The sequence below is a fragment of the Engystomops pustulosus genome, chromosome 2, assembly GCF_040894005.1.
Source record: "Engystomops pustulosus chromosome 2, aEngPut4.maternal, whole genome shotgun sequence".
Taxonomy (NCBI): Eukaryota; Metazoa; Chordata; class Amphibia; order Anura; family Leptodactylidae; genus Engystomops; species Engystomops pustulosus.
Genome location: NC_092412.1, coordinates 35,507,938 through 35,533,586, shown reverse-complemented (window position 1 = coordinate 35,533,586; position 25,649 = coordinate 35,507,938). Strand labels below are relative to the sequence as shown.

Genomic DNA, 25,649 nt, shown 5'->3' with positions numbered 1-25,649 from the left:
AGGGGTATGTAGGACCCAATTGGACCCCTCGTTTTTGTGATCCGGGGGGTTCACAGCACTGAGACCCCCACTGATCAGCAAGTTAGGCTTTTGTTCGTGGGAAAACCCCTTTAAGATAATGATAAAAATTTGGGGGCGTTAAGAAAAAAAAGAAGAAAAAACTACCCAGATTTTTTGGGTTATACTTCTATGGTATCCACCATCCTGTAAAAATGACATAGACCAGTAGTATATCCTGGATGCCAAATTTGTGTATTTTTTATAGTAGTTTGCTACTTAGAATTAAATAAAATTAAAAAGGTTCTATTCTGATCTTTTGTGGTAGAACCTGCGCTTGTTTTTTTGTTAGGTAAGCTGCACTTTTTATTTGTACTATTTTGGGTTACTTTTATCCCTTCTTTTTTCCGTAAAGATACAATGACAAAATAACTAAATCTGTTAGGCTTCATGCACACTTCATGCCTTTTCCAAGCCGTAAGCAAACGGCAATGTGCCACTGCTTGTGCTACATCCATTATTGGCTGGTGAGCGTCGCTCACCCTGCCCATGTATATAGGAAGTGAAAGCCCCCCGCTGCAAAAACAGGCCGGAATAGGACCTGCCTAATCTTCTGCAGTAAGGGCAGTCATCACATTCCCTAATTGCACAGTGGTGAATGTGTCCAATGGAAAGTAATGGGGCTGTGATTTTGCTGGCGTTTTAGCAGCTGATTTATACACACTGCTAAAAGCAGGAAGAAAGGGAGGGGGAAAAAACGGGATAAAGATGCATTAGTTTTTAATAAAGTATATTGCAAAATTTTCTATCATCTCTGCATTTTTAATGTAAATTGTTACATGTTACACTTTAAGAATAGATTGATAAAAGTTGTGACTGTTCTTTTAAAGCAGAAGTACTACAAATACAGAATATCCCCTAGAGTTTTGTGATAACCTTCCCCTCTCCACGTCATACTAACCTCAAAGCTGTTAGTTTCTAATTTGTCCACCATTTGCCGGAGTAAACCCAATGCCAAGCTTTGCTCCTTTTTAGCCCAAAACACTTGGGCTTCTTCAAGCTGCCATTCAGATACAAGGAACTGCGCCGAATTATGCTGCTTAATCTGGAACATGGCCTTTTCTGGAAGCTGTTATATAGAACACAATGGAGAAACGTTATTATGTTTTTCGATTAGTATTTTACATAACTAAATGTATTTTGCAAAACCTCTGTAAGTTGTGTAGTTACACACTATTCCTTTTATGTTTAATTGCTCAATTGTAAATTAGTTAAGAGGAGTAGCTAGGATACACTTAGTTGAACCATAAAATACATATGTTGTATTTTCATGACCAGGGGACCTTAAAGGGAGTCTACCGTGCAAATCTGCCGGCAGTGCGAGGCAGTGGCCCAGGAGATCTGTGTAATCATAGTTTCTGATGTTGTTGTAGCAGGACTGTGAAAAAAAATTGCATCTATATTCCAGGATTGTAGCTGGAGACATAAGAGAGGGTTATAGCAGGCTTCTGGTTAGATATTGCAGCAGAGGAGCGGGGCTGGAAAGCTGTTTGAAAATAAAGATCGAAGAACACAGGTGGGTGTGTACTCCAAGTCTGGCAACAATCCTGGAATATAAATGCATTTTTCACAGTCTTCCTGCTAATAACTACACAAACAAAAGTATGTCCTTTAAAGGGGTTGTACCATGTTATATTTTTATGCACTATCCAGTATAGGGTAGAACAGTCTGATCATGGGGGTCAGACTGCTGGGACCCCTGCTGATAATGAGAATGAGGGTCCTATTCTCTCTAATAGATCTCAGAACTAGAGAGTACATGACCCCAGCTCTAATGATTAGATTGTTATCCCCTATCCCGGGGCTAGTGCATAACAATATAACTTGGGATAATCCCTCTAAGTTCCAAACATAATTGGTCATCCTGACAAACTTTGTGTCTGGACGTCATCACTGGGCCAAGTTGTGCAGAGTGGTGCAGGACCAAAGCGCACCAGACACAATGCGGCACATTTACTTACCCGGTCCATTCGCGATCCAGCGGCGCCTTCTCTGCGGTGGATTCGGGTCCGGCCGGGATTCACTAAGGCAGTTCCTCTGTCGTCCACCAGGTGGCGCTGCTGCGCTGAAGAGCATCAAAACGCACTGGAATACACCGAGGCCAGCTGAGTGAAGGTAAGTGCAAGCTTCGCGACACATTTTCCGGTTTTAAATGCGGCGTTTTTTCCGAATCCGTCGGGTTTTCGCTCGGCCACGCCCCCGATTTCCGTCGCGCGCATGCCGCCACCGATGCACCAAAATCCGATTGCGTGCACCAAAATCCCGGGGCAATACAGGGAAAATCGGCGCAAATCGGAAATATTCGGGTAACACGTCGGGAAACCGCGAATCGGGCCCTTAGTAAATGACCCCCAATGTATCTATGGGGTATTTTAATTTTACACAGGGGGCTATGGGGTTTTGAAATACAATGTTTTCTGTGGACAACCCCTTTTAAAATGCAAAAAAATAAATGAACCTGGGTGTTGTTGGCAAGTCTGGATACTCGCGATAACTCCACTAAATGCTTGGTGAGGATCTGATTCAGGAAGTCCGGACCGGAGACATTTTTCTCCAGCACTGTCTCTAGGATGACGGATCGTAGGGCAAGGACAGGCTCCTGGAAGCCAAAGTCGCTGTCTTTAAGAAGCTGGGAGTGCTGCTGCCACTTCATGTAGACGTCATCTAAGTGACGCTCAGTGACCGGTCTGTGGGAGAGAAATAGGGTCATCACCAAATCTGGGGGATCCGAAAGCCATTGTCTCTGTTCCTATAGATACCACATGTTTCGGATACACTGGGTTAGATCCGCCATGTTTTACCATACCTGGAAAACATTGATCCTGCATTTGCCAATTCACCAATAGCTTGCAGCCTGCACAACGTGGGATACAGAGAATACACAGACTCCAGGCTGCCCCTGCACAGCTCCCCAACTTCTTTAACCCTATAAACAAGAGACGTAATAATCATCTACACTCTTCTTACATAGCTGAATCTTTGGAGTTAGAGCTCCCCCAGCAGGTGGAAGAGGATATTAACCATACAATGGTGGAAATAGAGGAACACAATTCATTTTAACAGGATGGTGCGTTATTGATCGGCCCTATGCATCACCCAGGGCTTTACTTTGGAAAGTAGAAACAGCAAGTAACTAGTTTCTAGTTATTGCAGATGTATTGCAGGACAAGTGAAACCTCCAGAGAAGATTAAGGAACATATTAGAGGATCTCATAGCTCAACTAAAGAACATGGATATTATGAAACTCAATTGCTTTTGGTCGTTCCAAAATTCTGCAGGAAATAAGGCCAATGTTTAGAGCAACTTAATCCATAGGTGCACTCATACTATATGTGGCCACCTACTCCTGGGTACTTGATCCAAAGCCTACTGTTCACTCGTTACAAATCTAAAATCTGCACATCAGAAGCGTTATGGGATTAGATGTTGGAGCACTAGAAATGTGATATTTATATAATCAATGTATACCCCCACATCATGGAATTGCCATCCCACAAGGAAAGGTCCTGCCAACCAGCAGGTACACAGAGAAGAATGAACATTTACAGAAACCTGTGGTAGAGAAGGAAAGTTCTGGGTGCACTCTATATTAAATACATCCATAATAACATTAGGGGACTGAGATTTTTCTGATGTATCATCAAAAACTCCAGCCATCAAAATCTACCATAAGAATCCATTGTGATAAACCAGGGGCACTTGCACATAGATCCAGCCACAGTGACTGTGCTAATCTTTTTATATTTTTATCCATGGCATCCTTCCTTCTAAAATCAACTTTCACAATCATGCTAATGAGCTAGAACGACTCAGAGGTGGGGGGCATTACCAGAGACCTTCCATGCTGTAGCTTCACAGGCTGTAACGCTGTGCAGGAGCTCCCTTCCCTTCCACCGTGTGGTGAAACTTCCTCTGCTACAGTAAAAATTTACATCAGGCAGAAAAAGGAGGAAGTGCTGAGTGTGCAGGTGGTAACTCCTGCCACCCCCAGAGCCCTTCTAGCTCATGAGTATAATTTTAAAAGTTGGTTTTAGAAGGAGACCATGGATAACAAATATAAGTAGATTACCAGTCACGGTCCTACTGCACACAATGTATGACTATGGGCTAATACACACAGGTGAGGATTGCTCAGCGCCGTGTCTGATAAGTAAAAACTCAAAGCATGTCCTATTCTAGTCCGTGTTTGTGGCTCAGACAGTCCCATAAAAGTCTATGGGGGTGCAAAAAAAAAAAACAGATTGCACGCTGTTATACTGGGTTCACTGGAAAATTTTGTGGTTGGTTGCTTGCCAACAATTACAAGACCTTATGGGCTGGCCTAGCCTAATCACGACAACACAGATTACTCACAAATTACTTTATGGACATACAGCCATGACATGGGTAAAATAACGGATCACACTCGGCCCAAAAACACGGCCATTACAGACGCAGATTGGAACACCAAGCCTAACTGGCTCAAGTTTATCACGCTCGATTTTAATGGTAAATTTCCCATAAATGTTGCAGAGCGATATGTTTCCTAAGAAAAAAAAATAAGGTAAAATGACCAGAAAAAAATTACCTGGCAAATTTAATGTGGTCATAAAATGTAGGGAATTCCTTGTCTCTCAGGGACTGTATGGCACAATACAGAGATTCGTGATAGCCAGGACCTGCAGCGTCATTTCTAGATTTAAATAAAAAAAAATGAAGAAAAGGGATATATTTATAAACAAAAACTCTTATATTATATCTAAAACACAATTCTAGATCGTCAGGCATTACTTATAGGATGGGCTGTGATCCCACTGCATGTTCCTCCATGCAGCCTGGAAGTGGATCTCCTGCAGCTCTGACGACCACTCTGGATTCTCGTGCTCCAGACCCCGCAGGTAAGTGGACAGCATGTGAGACAAGCCGAAGTTCTGCAAAGCCTGAAAAACAATGTTGAAAAAAAAAAAATTATAATAATTCAGAGGCATTATTATAAATGAGAAAATGTTTAAGACAAGCAGGTAAGATCTGGCTATGTGGTCTAGATGTAAAATCTGCAACAAGCCCATTCACCTTACCATTTATAATATCTGAACACCCCAGCAAGTAATGAGTGAGGGGTTGAGACTATGGTCAGAGCATGGTCGCCATCCTGAAAGCCGTCATAATAGATCAACAGAAAGTTCTCCCAACGGGAAGTTGATCATGCAGCAGATCAAAGACGTCAGAAACCAGATTTACAATTTTTCTTGTGGTCCAAAAGTTATCAACAAAGAGATTCTCCATAACTTCTCATGTGGATTCATAAAAACTAGATCCAGTGCCTTCAGCACCAGGGTAGACACGTCATATAGCTGTGCATCACACGGAATGTTCCCACATATTGTTGCAACTTTCTGTCGTATAACTTTTGAACCATAAGAGATTGGGCAATTGTGAGACAATTCTGGTATTTTTGATATGCTTCATAACCCTCTGATACATGGGGTATAATCAATGTAAATCAATGTAAAAAAAAAGAGGACAAATACCTGCATGATGCCAGCCTGACGAGTTGCCGGAGTTAGATTGGTTTCCAGGTCATAGGTAACCAAGGCTTTACCCCATTTGGCTTCATGTTCATATGTGCGGATTCTGGCGCAAAGAGAAAATGTGTTTGTCTACAAAACACCAGAAATATGTAACATCATATATTGTAATAGAACTTGCCAAGATCTGACACAAGATCTGAAAGAGACTGCCGCGATGGAAGGGTTTGTACAACTTTTTTATTTTTGGAAAAGTTGAAACTTAACTTAGATGAGTGTCTGACCTTGCAAGGGGATGAAGCATTTTTCCGCCCCCACATCCATACAAGCTGTCGGGTTCTCCAATGCTCCGGTAGATGTCCATCATGAGGTCCTAGTACACACAAAGTAGTAGTCCTAAGTGTAGTGTACAATGCAGTAGACTACAGTAAAAGCCCTTTACTTTTCTAAGTGAAAATGAATTTTACAAGTAGGAATAGTTCAAAAGGTTATCCAGGGAACATAAAAACTCCAAAATGGACGTTATTGACTTAACTGTCTCCCTCTTTCTGGCCTGAGGGACCGGGGAGCAGTGCCTTTACACTGCTTTGCATGAATCAATGCTGCTGTACTTCAGAAATCCAGCTCCCAAAGTCACAACTGAGTCTACTGAGTTTTTCATATTCCCTGGACAAGCTCATTTAACGATGCCCCCTATATAAAGTCACGGCTGTAGTACCATAAATCTAGATTGGAAAATCTAGAAATACCTGCAGGCTTATTCCAGTTTCCTCCTTGCTCTTCTCGCTCATACTGACAATGGTCATGGTTTGACTCTCCTCTTCAAACTTGAGAGACTTGCGGGCGGCAGACTTGCTCCTAAAAAGCACCAGACAGATTGAATAGGACAGGATAACTTTGGAATACACACAACACAAATAAAAACTGTAATGTTCAAAAACCAAATATTAGTGAGATACATGAAGTCAGGTGATGAGTAATGCTGCCTACTACAGCTATCATTCCCAATACATAATAAGGCAGGGGGCCTATGTGACATCATGGACTCCTGTACTTGCCGTGATTTTTGTTCTCCATCTAATTTGATCTTGTCGGCGTAGATTTCGGTGTACAGCAGGGCAGTAAAGTGAGCGGCACATGACTGCACTGCCATGGCAACTTGCAAGTAATTGAGATCAAGCCAGAAATTGTCATCAAAGGCAGTTCCTTGTCCTGGTCTAAGAGCAGAGAAGCACAAAGTTTTGGTAGAAATATCATAAAATGATAAAAAATGATTTAAAAAAAAAAAAAAACGCAATATGAGAAGATGGTGGCAACATAAATAATCAATATATCTATCACAATAAATAATCCATCAATAAGATCTTCTTACCGTCTTTGCTTCCTCAAATACTCCACAATACTGAGCATTGTTCTTCTGGAAGCAAGGTTCACTGTTCCTCGGGCCAAACCTTCAGATTCTGGTTAATAAAGAGACAAGTTTCAAAGGGAGTCTACCAGCAGTTGTAGCTGTAGACAGTGTTGGATATTGTCCCTGGTTATCTGTGTAACCATAATCTGTGTTTGTGTTGTTAGCAGCAGCAGAATTTTCAAAATGTATTTGTATTCCAGGATTGTAGCTGGACTTGGAGTATTGGGTTTATGTCCTCACTCTGCTGTGTTCTTTGATCTATGCGTTCAACTGCTTCATAGCTCCTCCCATATGCTGTATCAAACCAGGAGCCTGCTTCAACTCTTACTCAGAGCAGAGCGGTTCTCTGAGATCTGGCACACTAGTGCACCAAAGTGTTTCAAGTCTAGATACAATCCTGAACTTTTCCAAATTCTCCAGGGCTGTTGCCTAACACTGTCTGGATTTCTTTTATACATTAATTCGTTCTTTGGTCATCTTAAAATCTACAGATGCACAATTTACAAGTCCAACAAAAAATTAAAAAGACATATACAGGCAGTCCCCGGGTTACATACAAGATAGGGTCCGGAGGTTTGTTCTTAAGTTGAATTTGTATGTAAGTCGAAACTGTATATTTTATAATTGAATTTCTAGACAAATTTTTTTCTTTTGTCCCAGTGACAATTGGAGTTTCAAAATTTTTGCTGTAATTGGACCAAGGATTATCAATAAAGCTTCATTACAGACACCTTACAGCTGATCACTGCAGCCTGGGACTGTAGTAATGCATCCAGAGAGCTTCACCAGAGGTCACAGTGGGCAGAGGGGTCCGTCTGTAACTATGGGTTGTCTGTAAGTCGGGTGTCCTTAAGTAGGGGACCGCCTGTACATTGTTGTTACTGTAAAGGATGCAGCCATGGCCCCATCTATATAAGAAAATATAAAACTTATAAACACTGTACCCGAGTCTGAACTCGCTGGAGTGGCTGATCTGCTGGATGCCGGTGTAGAGCGACAACATGATTTGAAGAAGTCCTGGATGTGCTTGGATAAAAGTGTCCTCCATGTGTTATCATGGTCACAGAGTAGGATATTATGTATAAGATACGGCAACACAGCCTGGCAGAAGTCAGCTTTTACCTACAAAAAGTGTAAAAAAAAAATTTCATTACATACATTTAACCCATATACTATAAAAAATATCTATCCCAATGAGATTAGGACTCAACAACAGAGATAAGCGAACTTGTACTTTTAGGTTCGGCAGAACCATCTAACCCGCGTTTTGAAAACGCATCCGTTTTTTACCAGTTTTAATTAAGATAATTGGTAAAACCTGTCAAAAACTGATGCGTTTTTTTAAACAGACTGCTTAAAAACGGACCAAAAACGCGTTCAAAACGCCACGTGTGGCAAAGGCTCTGTAGGCGTTGCCACATGTCCTGTTTTTGGACCGTTTTAAAGCATGCTTTTTCAGTCTGTTTAAAAATGCATCCGTTTTTTAACATTTGCCATGCGTTTGGCTGCTTTGAACCTGTTTATACTTATACATATCCTGTATGTCCTGTGTGCACTGCAAGCAGAGAATGATTAAAGGAAATCATACAAAGCTGTAGACAGTGTTAGATATTTAACCCTGGAGATCTGTGTAATCATATGTTTATGTGTTAGTAGCAGCAGGTCTGTGAAAATACATTTATATTCCAGAATTGTAGCTACACTTGGAGCACTGAAGGAGTCTCCTCACACTCCTGTGTTCCATGATCTCTCTAAAACTGCTCCCCAGCTCCTCACCTATTCTATAATATCCAACCAGAAGCTTGCTACAGCAGGGTCACGTAAAACTGCTCCCCAGCTCCTCACCTATTCTATAATATCCAATCAGAAGCTTGCTACAGCAGGGACTAGTAAAACTGCTCCCCAGCTCCTCACCTATTCTATAATATCCAACCAGAAGCTTGCTACAGCAGGGACTCGTAGCATTGGGGAGAGGCTGTGCTGTTTTCAGTGAAGTGATCTCCTACACCAGCACACCACAATGCTCTAAGTCCCGCTAAGTTCCTGGAATACAAATGCATTTATTACAGTTCTGCAGCTACTAACAAAGTATGGTTACACAGATCTTGTATGTAGACCCCCCCTTCACAAAGCTACACAAACAAGTCTGCAATAGATGTTATGTGAGCAGAAGGTGCAATGTTGGGGAGCAGGCCTGGCTATGACTACGAGAGCCTTGTTAAGAAGGGCAACTTCAATTCCAAATACATGGTATATAATTTGGGAGAAGTAATCCCAGGATCATAAATTCATCCCGGATTGCAATAAACGTTTTGTCTTTGAGTCAAATTCAGGCTGCAACTAACAAATCAGAGAGAAATATTTATTACTCACCTCACACATCGGTTTTAGTAAAAGAAGAACCTCACTTCTCACTCCACCACTTTCAAGTAATGCACAAGTCAAGCTCTTTATCCAGTCCTCATGGTTGTCATTTTGTGGTATCCATAAACTGTGATCATCTGCACCTTGAAATGGACCCTCTGTCTGATGCACATCTTCTGTTTGAAAGACCTAAAAGAGTCAAGATATTCAGCGCTGTCAATGACATATTAGTTTTAAAGGGAACCCATTGGGGGTCATTTACTAAGGACTCGATTCGCATTTTCCCGACGTGTTAGCCGAATATTTCCGATTTTCGCCGATTTCCCCTTAATTGCCGCGGAATTTTGGCGCACGCGATCGGATTGTGGCGCATCGGCGCTGGCATGCACGCGACGGAAATCGGGGGGTGTGGGCGAACGAAAACCCGACCGATACGGAAAAACCACCGCATTTAAAACAAAAAATCTGTTGTGGAGCTTGCACTTACCTTCACTCAGCCCGGCTCGGTGAACTCCGGCGCGTTCCGATGCTTTTCAGCGCAGCAGCGCCACCTGGTGGACTGCGGAGGAAACACCTTAATGAATCCCGGCCGGGCCCAAATCCAGCGCAGAGAACGGGCCGCTGGAACGCAAATGGACCGGGTAAGTAAATCTGCCCCAATGCGTTCTGCAGGCAGTGGGCCCTTATTTCTCCATCCCACGATTCCATATATAAATGCACACTGTGCTTGGCCAAGTGTGCATGTGTTTAAAGATGAAAGAAGGGAATAATCATTGCTGATGTTCAGGTGTCTCCATATATGGAAAGTGACATCACTCAGGGAACACCCTTGGTCTCCTTTTAGTAGAGGCTGGTGATGGATGCCATACAGTGGTATCTGTCTCCATAGAAGACTATCATATATGGAAAGAGGCACTAGGCGAACATTTATTTTACTTACCTTCTTTTTTGGAGTCCGGAATGGCTGCAGGTAGACAAGCATTGGGTCCCCGCTGTCTTTGTATGACTCCCAAAATTGAACACCAGTTTTTGTCGCCAAAATATTCTTCAAACAAGTAACTGCAGCTGATCGTACATGGATGCTAAAGCGAATGTATATAAACGCAAAATTAAAACAGTCTTAATAGAAAATATGCATCTAAGATGATGGAAACCTAATGGACAAAGCAACTCTGCTCTTTATTCTGAACTCTATAACTAAATCTGATCCCTTATTTTTGGGGAACAATAAAATTAAATTGTTTTAATTGATAGTGTTGGAATGTGGACAGAACCCCTTAACATTAGATTGTCAGTCTACTCCATGTTATGGCAGATTTCAATAGTTTTTTTCCTATAGAAAAATATAAGATATTTCCAACGTAAGAAGTTAACATATTACCTGGGAATGCTGGTCACCAAAACTATTCTCAGAATAAAGGAGCTTCTACAAAACTCAAAGGTAACCTGTCACCAGCCATAACTCCCCTCCCCCCCACACAAACACCCAACACAGCACCATATAGCTCAGTGCATATGCCCTTCATTGGTGGCTTTATATAGTAATTTGATGCCAGCATGCACTTTTATTAACCCCCTTGATAAAGTCAAGGTACCCCCCCCCCCCATCATCCTTTCACCCCTTCCACACACGGTCAATCCTCAACATGTCCTAGATTTTGGAGTACTACAGCACCAGCACTCACTTCAATATGGAGAGGGGAAGGGAAAACAGTGTTCACCCCTCCTCTCTCCAGCATGCAGCTGTTTACATACCTATGAATACGTCCGTGTGCGAGGGGATCAGAGGAGGTGGGGTACCTTGACTTTATACTGCTTCCATATCAAGGGGGGGTCAATACATGATTTTGAGAAGAATGGTGTCATCAAATGACTATATAAAGCCACCAATGAAAAACAGATACACTAAGCTATATGGTACTGTGTGGGGTTTGTGGAGTTTATGGGGGGGGGGGGGGGGGGTTATGGCTGGTGACAGGTTACCTTTAAAGGTTTCATTGAATGTATCAACATTCAATGAAATTCATTATTTGGGGGATGACATGATCAGTAAGGGTCCAAACCCCCCAGAATCCCTAACAATCATGAGATCGATAAGTATCGATAAGCATTATTAGAGGGGTCATAGCTCCTACTGGATCCTCCTTACCAAGCACAACACTGTATGTTTTGTAGCAGCTGTGCCGGTAAGTACCAATCACTTTAGATCTGTTCTGTTAAAGTGAACTGGATTAATCTAACATATTATGCAGAGGTGTCCTAGTAAGCAATGAGGGAGGCTATTACTCTGTAGAGAACTGCAACTAGTTTCAGTTTTCTAGCTCTGGAATATTCCTTTAAGAACTATGGTTCTCACTGGAACAATGGCCATATTGATTAAATGGAGTGATATTGTACTTCTTTGTACAATTACCCCACAGACCAAACATTGATAACCTCTTCTATGGATTCGTCATCAATATCATGTTCCTGGAAAACCCCTTTCATATGTGGGAGTGCAGTATAGATCTAACAGGATCATCTCCCATGATAACGAATGCAAGATAAACCATCTTATCGCGAACAACAGTCAGATTACTAAAGAGAAAACATCAATGTTTATATTCAGGATATAAGTAGAGTTTTGCTGAATGCTATATCTCAATCATGCTATGTATCCTGGCACAAGGGTAGTGTAAGGATATACGGCATGCGATACGCACCAGTGATGAGTCAAGGCGTTATTTATTAACGTCAGAATGACAAGAACACATTGAAGTTCCCCGTCTTCGAAAACCTCCCCGGCCTTGCTGTACAGAGGCTCCTTCCTGTGCTGCAGCGCTATGGTGCAGAAGTCAATGGGTCCCAATTCTCCGAGGCAGCTCCCTACTGCTTCTGCAGGCGACAACGTGTAAACGGCAGAGGTTACATTTCATAAATTGGAAAAGAGTTTAATGACACCTTGTGGAATAGCAGAGCGATGTCACTCAATGATCCGTGAAGTTTAACATTGTTAATAACAGATGGAGAAGCAAACTTGCAATGTGCACAGGAGAGGGGATTAACCAAAATTATCAAACTTGCAGATTTATGCAGAATAATTAACAGAGATGTACCAATTCTCATCCAATCCCTCTCCTCCCCTTCCTTGGTTGAACTTGACGGACTTGTGTCTTTTTTCAACCGCCTACACTATGATAATTATGATACTATAAAATATGATTATTCCCTTTTACTGTGGACCCTGTAAATGTGATCAGTAAAGGTCCAACTGCTATTGGCAAGGATTGACCCAACCATGAAAAGTGATAAAGTGAATGAGCGCCAGATTAAGCATGCCTCCCAAAGCTCCATTCAATACTCTAGGAGCCTCTGAAATTGCTGGACACATCACTTAATATGTCTGCTACTCATAGACAGTAAATAGGAGTAATGGAGATTACAAAGCACTGTGTTCAGCAATTTCAAACAATCCCATACTATTTAATAGAGCAACAGGATGCAGTACCACTACAGGCCACTGAACTATGAATGGAGGTTTGCAATATTTGAAAGGCTTCAATCAGCTGACCAATAGGGGGAACTGGGATCTGGACTTCCTTTAACCCAACACAGATTTTTTACTTAATATGTCAGACTCACCCAGTACATCCTTCCCATTGTCGAGGTCCGCCGCATTCTTGCTTAACTCTAAAAATCTCATCACTAGTTTTGGAATGACATTATTCTGTGGATTTCCTAAATGAAAACAAACCTTTCAGTTACTTACTTACTACAACAAGCTGCCTTTCACATGGTCCTGCAGACAATCAATAGTCAGAATACCTTGGAAGTCGCGCACAATATCCTTCATTTCATCCTTGTGCTGTTGTAGCCGTTTTCTTAAGTCATTAAGTCCTTCCAGTCGGGTTAAAGGGAGGGAATCACAGACACTTACAGATAGAAAATGGTTTACTTCCTGGGGAGAAGATGAGAGAAAATCTAATATCTTACCATCCAAAATGTATCTGTGAAAAAAAATCTAACGCCCGGAATCTAATTTTCTTAGTACCGTATATACTTACCATATAAAGAAAGAAAGAAATAAAATATATATATAGCTTGAAAATGGCTACATGGAGCTAGCCGAAATGTTGCACTGTACTGCCACTGGTGAATGTATGAATAAATATTAAACGTCACAGAGTGCTGCTCTCCTGCTGTTTTCTTTTTGGACTAACTTGGTGCCTTGAGTCGGGCCCATAGAGCTTGCACCCATTTGGATCCCAATCTGGTTGTTTCACTGTGCCGCCCTCACTTCTTCTTGTTATATATAGTAGATAGAGAGCTAGATTACCGAGGGCAAACTCATGCTGTATATATTTCACTATTTCTTTGTAAATCTCCCTTTAGGTTTTAAAATGTATTTACTTTATATGCAAATTACCTACATGGGCTACTAGGAGCATGGAGTATCCTCTGCAAAGCTGCCCTCCAGCGAGTCCATGGCACTAGTGAACGCTGCAGCACTGGGGCTCACGACCTGACCCACGCTAGAGAGTAGCAGTATGCACACGCAGAATCTCCAGGTACCCTGCCTGCTTCACAAAGTGTTGGAAGCCCCTGCAAGTGGCGGCTCTGCAGAGGCAACTAGGGGCACAGAGTAACCTCAGCCCCGGGAGCTCACTGAGCAAACTCTGCACCCCCTGAGGAACCTCTGCAGGTAATTTGCATATAAAATAAAAGGTTTAAAACCTAAAGGCAGCTTTACAAAAAATATTTTACTTGTAAAATATGTACAAACCTGGAGTTTGATACCCGGACTCTACATTGGGATCTACTAAGAAAAGATTTCTTTGGTAGATTTCATTAAGCTAAATACTACTGTGAACTACTGTGGCGACCACAATTTCATATGCCAATTTATAATAAATAAGCTACAACAATAAATCTGCAACAAAATATTTCAGATCCACAACAGATTTATAGATTAACTAAACCTTTAAAGCTATTATTTAAAAAAAAATTAAAATGAATAGAGCAAGTGATGAGAGTAAACTTTGTAATATACATCATTAAAGAAATTATCTTCCCTTTACCCTTTTTTGGCTTCTTCTTTCTCCTGTTATGAGCAGTGAATCTGAATCGGAGAGATAAGGACAAGAAGCTAAAGAATCACTCTTTTCAAAGCCAGACAATATTTCCCCCTGATGATTCCTCTCTGAGGAGATCCAGGGACTGTCTGTAAGGAGTTAAGTCATTAGACACTTTATCAGGTTCCTTTATCACTCAGCTGTCATTGGATACAGGACAGAAAGAAGATTTATACACACTGCTTAAATAAGAGAGAGAAGATGGGAAAAGAAGGGCAAAGGGACAGATTTATACATTGAAGTATATCACAAAGTTTTGTATTATCATCTTCACTATAGATTTATGCAATTTTGTTAAAAGTTTAGTTCCGCTTTCATTTACGCCCTGTGTGGTTGTACTATTACATTAGTACTGATACCTCTATCAGGGTCAGAGCTCCCTTGCTGTATTTGATTTTCTGGTGTGTCTGCCGCAGGTTCCTGAACAGAGGGTGGTCAGGGAACGGGTCCAGAAACTTAATTGTGTGATAGAGATTTTCATTATCCTGACTTTCTATTACCAGAAAGGTCAATAAGTCGCACACCTGTAGGGGAGAGAGGATAAAATACCCGTCTATGGAACATTCAGAGAAAATTATAAAGCATAAAGAAGGCGCCTTTTATCATTTATATTCCAGACGACTCCAGCTGAGAGCGGTGACTGGGGAAAGGGATAAGAAGCAGAGAGACTGTACACTCATTACTCCTGTCCGTACACCCTGAGCCTGCTCACAATGCAGCTCACACATCGGATCTGTGGTGATGTGAGAAAACCTAATAAAAGCAGAGGCCTCCATCAGGAGAAGAGTAGAATTATGGAATATTATCTACCGACAGAAAAGAAATAACTGAATAAATAAGTTGTACTGAATTTGTTACTATTCAACTATATAATAATTTACTCGGCTCCCATTGCTTCATAACATGTTGCCTGCAGATAAGACACTAGGTACAAGCTGCTAAGTTCCTCCTGCCTTATAACATGCTGCCTGCAAATAGGACACTATGTACAATCTTAGCTCCTCCTGCTCTATAACATGCTGCCTGCAAATAGGACACTATGTACAATCTACCAAGCTCCTCCTGCTCTATAACATGCTGCCTGCAGATAGGACAACATGTACAATCTTCTCAGCTCCTCCTGCTCTATTACATGCTGCCTGCAAATAGGACACCATGTACAATCTTAGCTCCTCCTGCTCTATAACATACTGCCTGCAGATAGGACACTATGTACAATCTGTTCAGCTCCTCCTGCTCTATAACATACTGCCTGCAGATAGGACACTATGTACAATCTGTTCAGCTCCTCCTGCTCTATAACATGCTGCCTACAGATACAACACTACATACAATCTGTTCAGCTCCTCCTGCTCTATAACATGCTGCCTACAGATACAACAATACATACAATCTCCTCAGCTTCTCCTGCTCTATAATATGCTTCCTACAAAGGTTACACTGTGTACAATCTGCTCAGCCCCTCTGCTGTATAACATGCTGCCTGCGGAGAGGACACTTAGTACAACCTGTTCATCTCCTTCAGCTATATAACATTCTTCCTACAAAGGCGACAAAATGTACAATCTGCTCAGCCCCTCTGCTGTATAACATGCTGCCTGCAGATAGGACACTGTGTACATTCAACTCAGCTCCTCTTGCTCTATAACCTCCTGTCAGCAAGAGACTATGCTTATCTACACCTGCTCTTTAATAAACCCTTTACCTTGCTAAACTACCACAATATAGGTATGAACCCATGCAACTACCCAACCTCTCCAATCTATAAAAACTAAAATATCAGATATTAAAAGACTACTGGAACTTTTACCTGATCTTGAATCTCAACCTGACATTTTGCCAAAGGGATGAGACTTCCCACAATGACGTGCAGGTGGTTTTCCAGTGCGTCCTTACAATAAGCCACTGCTGCTCTGCACACCCGATGTAGAAGATCCAGACACAGCATAGTACTGCGAGTGCCCACATCATTTGTAGGGCAAACAACTCTGAAATAAGAACACAATATAGAATAGGATCTACTTCTACACAGAGCAGGTGCTTATGGATTGGAAGGGTCAAAGTGATGGTCATGTTATAGAATTTGAGACAAGGAACCAAGTCCTAACTACATTGATGGGGTAATCCATTAATGCCTTGAGTATAAAGAACGTACCTGCTATTAATATGGTGGATCAAGGTGTAGATGACGTCTCTAAGGACAAAGGCCCAGGCTCCCCCTAAACCATCCTTAATTTCAGCCAGCAGCAGATTAACAAACAGATGATATATGATGAGAACACGATGCTTCTTGTGGACGTTGTCGCTTTCAGCAGCCTGTTTGCATATGGACAGCAAAATCTTCTGGAAAGCATCCTTAGAAAATGCAAGACGCAACATACAGTGATCGGAAATGGACATAGATCCCATTCATGAAATGCACTTGGTCATGGAGAGAATTAAAAAATGAAAGAAAACTTGCAGCAGTTTAACGTCTGGTGTGATTTGCAGGCGAGATTTACATTCTGTACTTACTGGAGTTTTTGACAGAATGGCTATGAGGCTTTTCTGTTTGCTCTTGTGACAACTACTTATATAATTCATTGTTGCTTTGATCACAGAGGAAGGAAAATATGGCGGGTTTGGGGCTGGATCCAGTTCCCTAGAAGAAATGGAAATGGGATTTAAAGTTTGTATCAAATATTGAACATATTGACAAAGTTATAGAAAGGAAACCAAAGCTTAAATATTTTTCTATGTGGGGCACTTTCCTAATGTGATACTGCACAACCCAAAATTAGAAGGAATCCTACATATGCATGAACGTCTTCCACTGGATATTTACCGTGTGTACTGTACAATGTCTCTTGTGCTCGCTTCTCCGTCACTTGGTGGCTCGTGCAAAGTCATGAGTAACTCCACCACAATATCTGGTAGATTCCGCTGAAATAAGTTGTCTATTTGCTATTAAAAAAAATGTAAAAAGTACAGAAATTATATCTATTTATCAGACCATAAAAAGGCTAGCTACACCGTAGCTAGAGAGGGCACAAAGGAGAGCCACAAAAAAGATAAGGGCTATGGAGGAAAGGTTAAAAGGAAAGATTAAAATAATTATATTTATTTAGTCTTTAGTCTTAAAAGGACACATCTGTGTGAGGACATGATTTATATATATATATGAATGGTCCATACAAAAAATATGGTGGAAAGTTGTTCCATGTTAAATTTCATCAAAAGACAATGGGGCACTGTCTCCGTCTGAAGAAAACAAGGTTTAAACAACAGGGCTTTTTTATTATAAGAACTCAAGAAATTGCTGAGCCGAGGAGCTGCACACAGTAGGGACAGCAGAGAGCTTAAAAAAGGTCTGGGGGGGAATTTATCATACACCAGACTACTGCCCAAACCACCTATATTATAGTCCACTACTGCTGGGATTTGATAAATCGCAAAAAGTGCAGGGACTTTCAGGATTACCAGATGTTATGTGCAGATTTATGATCTTTAAAGCAAACAAGAACATACCTCTGTGCCTAAGCAGCTGTCATCTCTTAGCTGATCATAGACTTTTCCTGCAACTTCCCTATTCGTCTTCTCGCTGTCGCTGGAACATTCAGAGGCAAAATATGGCAAGATGTTCACTAATATTCTAGGGAAACAGTCAGCGAGCAGGACCTTCCAGTCTTCTTCAATACACTGAGCCAAAGACTTGATTTCAGCAAAGTCACATCTTATGGCTAGCGGGGGAATGAGCACTTTGTAGCATGATCTGTAGTGAGGGAAAGAGAGGTCAGTACAAATTAATATCTATTTCATAGATAGATGGATAGATAGACAGACACTTACTTACCTGTAGAAATCTCGGACATTGGGGTAATCTAGCAAAGTATAAGGAAATGTAGACAAGTTGTATTCGGGTAGCTTCATTCTAAGCCACTCAAGTACCAAGTAATCTAAATGTGAGCTCATGAAGTCTTTAAGATTTCTGTATCCCAGCGTAGTAGAAACCTTTTGTAAAACCTGTGTGCAAATAGAGAAATGTCGCTTTATGGTTAGTCCCATGAGGTTTCATCACTTTATATTAAAGTGGTTAGCCACTAATAAGAAACTTTACCAGGACAAATAGAATCCCTAACAGGGTCACCCATAATTTACAAACCCTGGCAGGCTTTTTCTGCAGTCCGTCAGAGCCGTAGGTCACTTAAACCCACCAGCAGCAAGACTGTGGACCACCTGTGATGCCCTATAGCAGTGATGGCTAACCTATGGCACTGGTGCCAGAGGTGGCACTCAGAGCCCTTTCTGTGGGCACTCAGGCCATTACCAGAGATGACTCCAGGTATCTTCCTGCAGTCCCAGAAAGCCCAGGACTTGCTGTGTAAAGAGCTATTTTAAAGTGACAGCTCTACCTGGGACTATCTCCTGCTTTATTGGTGTCCTCAGGGGCTGGTATCAATGAAAACTGTGACAGAGAAGGGAGTATAAATCACAAATTAAATTTTTGTGTTGGCACTTTGCGATAAATAAGTGGGTCTTTGTTGTAGTTTGGGCACTCGGCCTCTAAAAGGTTTGCCATCACTGCCCTATAGTCTGCGAACTTCTGGCGGGTCAGGGGGTGTATATGTTTGCACACAATGTCACTGGATGCAGGGCCGTGCCAAGGACATCCGCACCTCCAACCCGTGACATAACTTATCCATAGATGATAATAGTGGTAAATATTTAATTAATAGGGGGATATATGGAGGGGGGACACTACTTAATAACAACCCATGAACTAACTTGACTTGCCTTCCTGATGTGCTGAGGATCCAGATTATTTTGTTTTACAGACTGACATATGGCAAATAATGCCTGCTTCTCACACACCGGGCTGGAGAACAGGATGACAGACACCAACATGAGGAGTGTGGAATTTCTATTATACTTCTCATCAGGAAGATCCTCTGGGTCCTGGCCACTGCGAGACTGAACAGATGGAGAAATAGAATTGTATGAACCACAGGACACATCATTTGTTACAAAAGTGAAAGAAACAATTAAATAAGGTAAATCAACTACAAAACAGATTATTAGTGAAGCCTTTTTATGTCGTCTGATCCTCGATTACTCTATTCCATCTGAGACACTAGATGACACTAGTGATGAGCTCTAATCTACAGCGCCTCCACAGGGCATATGAAGTACTACAAAGAGCTGAGTTCTCCAGAGTAAGAGATCTGCTCTATTAATTGGCCTAATTTTTAGCTGGATCTCAACATGCCCCATCGATTGTTCTCGTGGACAAAACTAGTGCGCATTGCACTAGGTGCAGTTTGCACTGCTCCGACAGAGTGCACCAACATTTTTAACCCAAGGCGCGCAGCACAATTCTGTCAAACACATGAAATGTGGTGCAGAAATTTGTGTCACGTCAGGTATAGTGCAGCTTGTATTTTTCACATGTATTTATATATACACGTGCAAGCAGTAATCACTGAAAAGATTGTGAAAAGTCAGACTGGCGCAAAGGCTTTAATAAATGTGGGTCAATGTCTTTCCATTTCAAGTCTTCATGTGGTTAATAATGTCAATAATATCAGATGAGTGGATACCACTTCACTTAAAGGCCCTGACTCTGTTAGAAGTACGGCAAGTCTGTTTAGTGTAGGATCCCATCTAAAAGAGGTTGGCTGGCTCTCATAATTTGATGCACTAAATTGTGCCCTAAGGACCTCATACTTTACACTTAGCATTGGAGATAAATAACGTTGGATGCTATTACCAAGCAACGCATTCCCTCTTGAACCTTCATGTAGACATTTTCAAATGCCTTCTGCTGCAATTTCAGAGGTAGAGCCTGCAACTTCACATCTTGGAAGAGTCTGTAAATAATTATATAGAATTTAAAAAAAACAAAAAAAAAAAAAAAAAACCTATGAATAACCATTAAAATTCCAACTTAATTATTGGAAGAAGAAGAGTAATTTGTTACTCTTTAACAAAGAAAACAAATGTCAAGATGTACTGTCGAGATGGCGCCTCTGTAGGGGGTTGTCTGTGTATAAGCTCCAGTTTTTGACCCCCATCCCCCTCCCCACTCTACCGTGCAGCACCAACATGGCACTCTCACCCTATCACCCTTTCACCACTAAGCAGATCAGCAGGAGCTCCATGCCATGTAACTGGGTGCAACAGAGCACTGAAACCAGAACTGGCACAACCAGTGCCTTTCCACAAGTCACTTACATTGTGCCAATGCTCCAGTGGTAGCCAGCACCAGGCAGCTTCAGCGCCATTACCTGGCAAAAGTGGAGCTCCGGGCAGTGTCTCTTCTGTCAAACCAACCACAGCACACCACTGTTTCGCCCCAACACTGTTAGCGTGGCACCAACACCCCTACTGTAGTAACCTCTATGCACGTCTGTCTAGCCTTTGTCTATTTGTTGTGACTGGCGTATTTTTGTACCAGAAATTATTTCGCCATATGTAATGTAATGTGGTCATGTAACCTGTACTGTGCTGTATCACAATTTCCTGTAACTGTTTGTATTCAACCAAGGAACTAGCAACATGTAAGAACGTGCCTCTCGTAGTGTATTTATGTATCTGCAATGTTAAGCCTGCCTCTAACTGTGCAACAATCGCCAGAACACTATACAAAAGAATTTCCACCAGGGGATCAGTAAAGTTGTATCGTATATGTATTGTTCAGGATTCAAATATTCTAACAAATTATTATCAATATCAGATTGGTTGGTGTCCAGCACCTGGAATTCCCCACTAACACACACTAATAGCATTGGCCGTGCCAGCCTCAACCTAAAAGAGTTAGAAGCAGAAATATACATACGCTACAAATTTACTGCAGCTCAGCTTCCATTCAGTCTCTCTATACATCGATGTAGCTAGAACGGGATACTGCAACTACGATAATAATAATAATTCCTTTATTTATATAGTGCACGCAGCGCTGCACAGAGCTTGTCACATTGGTCCCTGTCCCCAATGGGGCTCACAATCTAATCAACCTACCAGTATGTTCTGGAGCGTGGGTGGAAACCGGAGGACCCGGAGGAAACCACGCAAACACAGAGAGTACATAACATCTGCAAAGAGTTTGTAATATTCCCTTTAGCAGCAATGGCCCAGGATGACTTCTTCACAATATACTGAGCTGCATGTACCTGGCTTTGTACATTTTAACCGCGGGCCGAGCCCTCTCCATAGCCGGTAAGTCTCTGCTGCATATTGCAGCAAAGGCTTACCGGAAACACCCGCGATCAGTGTCGGCACCGATCGCGGGTGTTTTCTTGCTGATCGCCGCCGGCAAAGCTGCCGGCGGCTTCAAACAGATGGTGGCGCATGGGCGCCGCCATCTTTCCGAGGATCGTCGCTCCCCGTGACGTCATCGGGGAGCGGCGATCCGTCGCCATGGTAGCTTCGGGTCTCACGAAGACCCGAAGCTACTTCGGGTTAACCCATTCATTACAATGTGCTATCAGCACATTGTAATGTATGAGGAGTAAAATCCCCATATACTGCCATACTGTAGTATGGCAGTATATGATAGGATCGTACAGACACCCTAGGGTTAAAGTACCCTAGGGAGTCTGAAAAATAGTAAAAAAAAAAAAAAAAATTATAATAAAAAAACCTAAAAATTCAAATCACCCCCCTTTCCCTAGAACTGATATAAATATAAATAAACAGTAAAAATCATAAACACATTAGGTATCGCCGCGTCCGAAAATGCCTGATCTATCAAAATATAATAACGGTTTTTCACTGCGTTTAACCCCGTAACGGAAAATCGCGTCCAAAGTCAAAACTGGCACTTTTTTGCCATTTAAAAAAAAATTAAAAATTCTATAAAAAGTGATCAAAAGGTCGTACAGTCCTAAAAATAATATAATTGAAAACATCATCAAAAGTCGCAAAAGATGACACCACCCTCAACTCCATACAACGAAGTATGAAAAAGTTATAAGCACAAGAAGACGGCAAAATTTAAAAAAAAATTTTGTACATGAGGTTTTAATTTTTGTAAATGTATGAAAACATTATAAAACCTATACAAATTTGGTATCCCTGTAATCGTATTGACCCAAAGAATATATTAGATGCATCATTTGTGGCGTGAAGTGAAAGCCGTAATATCCAAGCCCACAAGAATACGACACAAATGCGTTTTTTCACCATTTTCACTGCATTTGGAATTTTTTCCCCGCTTCCCAGTACATGGCATGGAATATTTAATGCGATCACTATGAAGTGCAATTTGTTACGCAAAAAACAAGCCGTCACATAGATTTTTACGTGTAAAAATAAAAAAGTTATAGATTTTTGAAGGTGGGGAGTGAAAAATGGAAATGAAAAAACGGGAAAGGGCCCGGTCCTTAACCGGTTAAAGTTTTAAGCCAATATCATCAGAGGGGTGGTGGTGTTGGACCCCCACTGATCTGATCTCCTAAGGACAGGTGATCCATATCTTAATCCTGGACAAATCAAAGACAGGGCTAAACTTGTAAACCATATATTTGCTTTAGCTGTAACTTTAGATCCTCTAAGCTTCCTACAATTTCAGATTTGTGGACCCAAATGGTTGGGGTTAACAGTATTTGCACTATTATACCTGTTTGCAGCCCGAGCTGCCAACATACGAACTTGCTGATGGGTATCTGCGAGGAATTCGGAGAATGCATCTCTTACAGAAAGATCTGTCTCTCCGACAGTGAGAATCGCCCACTTACTCTGAGGGTCAACCTGCGATAAAGAATAGTTCAATGTAACACAAGGCTAAAGGGGGTGATGAAGGTTGGTCTAACAATATTATTTCACTGGTGATCATCTCTAACCTATAGGAGAAGATGCAGCCAGTTACACATTTCCATTGATATCTCTGCTGGGACCATTAGTGATGAGCTGTACAAAGATCTGCAGCACTTCTACAGGGCATATTAAGTACTACAAGAGCTGGGTCCTTCAGAGAAAGAAATCTGCTCTCCTAGCTAACACTAAAAAATTACTTGCCTGCTGATCCTTTAAATACATGGAGGACATGGACTAGGTGGCGATAATGGGTGACTTTAACATGTATATAGAAGTATTTAGCCACAAATCCAACTAATGATGACAATAAAAAGCACTTCTACTGAAGTAGAAGGGCTTTATTGTGCATCTGTACATAAATTTCACAGCTTAAAGTTGCACCTCAATCAAAGTCTTCATGCAGTTCACAAGTGCCACACGAACCGCGGCTGTATATTTTCCGTCCTTTGTCAGATGCCTGTGGAGGAAAAAATACAAATAGAAATAAACATAAATTTGACAAACAATTTTTAGCTAAATGAAGGTTGTCAGTTAGATAATAAGACCCTAAGGGAACCTGTCAGGTTCCCTTTAACAGCCATTAATGCTGTAATGCCATCTACAGTCATGCTTCATTGAAGATTGTACAGGTTCATCTTATTTATTATTATCATACACCTGCAGTAATTTAAGAATAAGCCTTCCAAATGCATGATGGTAAATCAGTTTTTACAAGTGTGACAATCCGTTACGTACCAGAAAGCGTAAACGACATTAAGCAACTGGCCCTCGGCATCAGACGTCTCCTCCGTGTCCTCTTCATCCTGCCCCAGGCACCTTATAATAGGTAGGAGACTTCTGAGAATGGTAGTACATACCTCCTGGTCCCTTCTGTAGGTGGAACAGACATCTCTGGAAGAAGTAGAAGTCCTGTGTTATGGATCTATAGACAATATTCTGAAGAATCTATGGGCCAATCATATTCTAACACCACAAAGAAACACAATGCATTTTCCTTTCTCATGAGAAATCTGCTAGAAATAAACCATTGCTTTCTCCAACACGTGGCCGATACCATGTGAATCAAGGGGTCTTATAGGCCCATAATACAGTCACCTTTGACTTTGCTAAGAGGATGAGAGCTTAAAGTGAACAAATATGCAATGGGGGCAGGTAGAGATGAGCAAGTCATTCCATTTGCTGAAGCTCTGCCATGCGATATTGGTAGTAATCGAATCGGACTGAACTGAAGTTACTCCAGTTGTCCTGGAATTTGGTATATAATTCCCGCTAGTCCTCAAAAACACACATTCTTTTACAAAAAAACAACCTTTCTGTTTTCTTTCATTTTCTGCGGACCTTTTTAGTTAGGATTAGGGATAGTGTTAGTGATAGGGTTAACCCCTAAAATAACCCTAAGTTCTGGGATGAAAAGCAGTAGTAGCTATTTGCCATTTGAAAGGATTTATTAGAAGCAAATCAGAAAATATTTGGATTAGATCCGTTGCTGGAAAATCGGCAGATACATACAGAATCTATGAAGCAACAAACCCATTTGCTTATCTCTAGTACCAGGTGAGAAAGGGAAAGAAACTTACAGAAGCAATTTCAGCAAGATAGTAATGTCATCAACAGGCAGAGCAGAAGTTTTCACTGGCAGGTCATTCAGCAGTTGTAAGAACTGCAAAGAAATAAAGTGAAAAAAAAGAGAATATAGAACATATTAAAATGCACTGAAAGATACATCTATTTACAGTAGTTTTGCCTTCAAGGAAATCTACCACCTGGATGAAGGATTTTAAACCAAGCACACTTACAAACTGGTGTGTGCCTCCTATGGATCTATTATATTACAGAAGATGGACCAGTTGTCACGGCAGGGGGTTTATTGCACAGACGAACATAAAGCTGCCATTGGCAGAAAGAATACCCATATCCGGACAAAGAAATGTGTGTCTTATTGTAAAACGTCACTTTTATTAAGCATCAAATTAAAAAAAAGTGTGTGTAGAACCATTGCTACAAATTGCTTTAGAGAATGGAATCTTAAAAACACAGTAGAGTGGGCTCAGTGGGTCAACAAGGGGTACTCACTCCCTATTAAAGTATCGCATTGGTATCATGCATGTAATCTAGGGTCTCTCGGGCACAGTTATGGCGTATGGGCAGAGTGTCAGACTCCGCTGGATTTTCAGCATATGGGGTTGCTATTAGGTAGCTTGGTCTCAGGTGTGGTGGCTAGATATTCGCCTGACCACAGTCCACACAGGAATAATACTGTATAGGTTCAGATAGACATCTCACTGATATCCATATATAGGAGTAGATGGACCAGTTGCTACTGCCCCCCTGTAAGTGTATATGGGTTGGTCATATACAATGACCAGAGCCCTACACAGCAGGAGTCAGTGCGTAAATAGCATACT

General features: G+C 41.4%; 1 protein-coding gene across 2 annotated transcripts in view; it reads right to left on the bottom strand.

Annotated features, from left to right (window-relative positions):
- ATM (ATM serine/threonine kinase) overlaps positions 1–25,649 on the bottom strand; it is a 71,445-nt gene that overhangs the window by 17,828 nt on the left and 27,968 nt on the right. For both annotated transcript variants that reach the window (XM_072134239.1, XM_072134240.1), the window contains exons 19-47: positions 24,822–24,904; positions 23,980–24,135; positions 23,626–23,701; positions 23,048–23,178; positions 20,198–20,297; positions 19,225–19,401; positions 18,284–18,453; positions 17,959–18,202; positions 17,276–17,394; positions 16,966–17,092; positions 16,607–16,806; positions 16,262–16,439; positions 14,811–14,975; positions 13,145–13,277; positions 12,962–13,057; positions 12,043–12,214; positions 10,281–10,422; positions 9,350–9,529; positions 7,921–8,098; positions 6,938–7,025; positions 6,624–6,782; positions 6,315–6,423; positions 5,850–5,938; positions 5,569–5,671; positions 4,829–4,977; positions 4,626–4,730; positions 2,864–2,983; positions 2,516–2,744; positions 959–1,126 (exon numbers count right to left, since the gene is read on the bottom strand). In XM_072134239.1, coding sequence (XP_071990340.1) covers positions 959–1,126; positions 2,516–2,744; positions 2,864–2,983; positions 4,626–4,730; positions 4,829–4,977; positions 5,569–5,671; positions 5,850–5,938; positions 6,315–6,423; positions 6,624–6,782; positions 6,938–7,025; positions 7,921–8,098; positions 9,350–9,529; positions 10,281–10,422; positions 12,043–12,214; positions 12,962–13,057; positions 13,145–13,277; positions 14,811–14,975; positions 16,262–16,439; positions 16,607–16,806; positions 16,966–17,092; positions 17,276–17,394; positions 17,959–18,202; positions 18,284–18,453; positions 19,225–19,401; positions 20,198–20,297; positions 23,048–23,178; positions 23,626–23,701; positions 23,980–24,135; positions 24,822–24,904 — 4,146 coding nt within the window. The remainder of the gene's footprint in view (positions 1–958; positions 1,127–2,515; positions 2,745–2,863; positions 2,984–4,625; positions 4,731–4,828; positions 4,978–5,568; positions 5,672–5,849; positions 5,939–6,314; positions 6,424–6,623; positions 6,783–6,937; positions 7,026–7,920; positions 8,099–9,349; positions 9,530–10,280; positions 10,423–12,042; positions 12,215–12,961; positions 13,058–13,144; positions 13,278–14,810; positions 14,976–16,261; positions 16,440–16,606; positions 16,807–16,965; positions 17,093–17,275; positions 17,395–17,958; positions 18,203–18,283; positions 18,454–19,224; positions 19,402–20,197; positions 20,298–23,047; positions 23,179–23,625; positions 23,702–23,979; positions 24,136–24,821; positions 24,905–25,649) is intronic.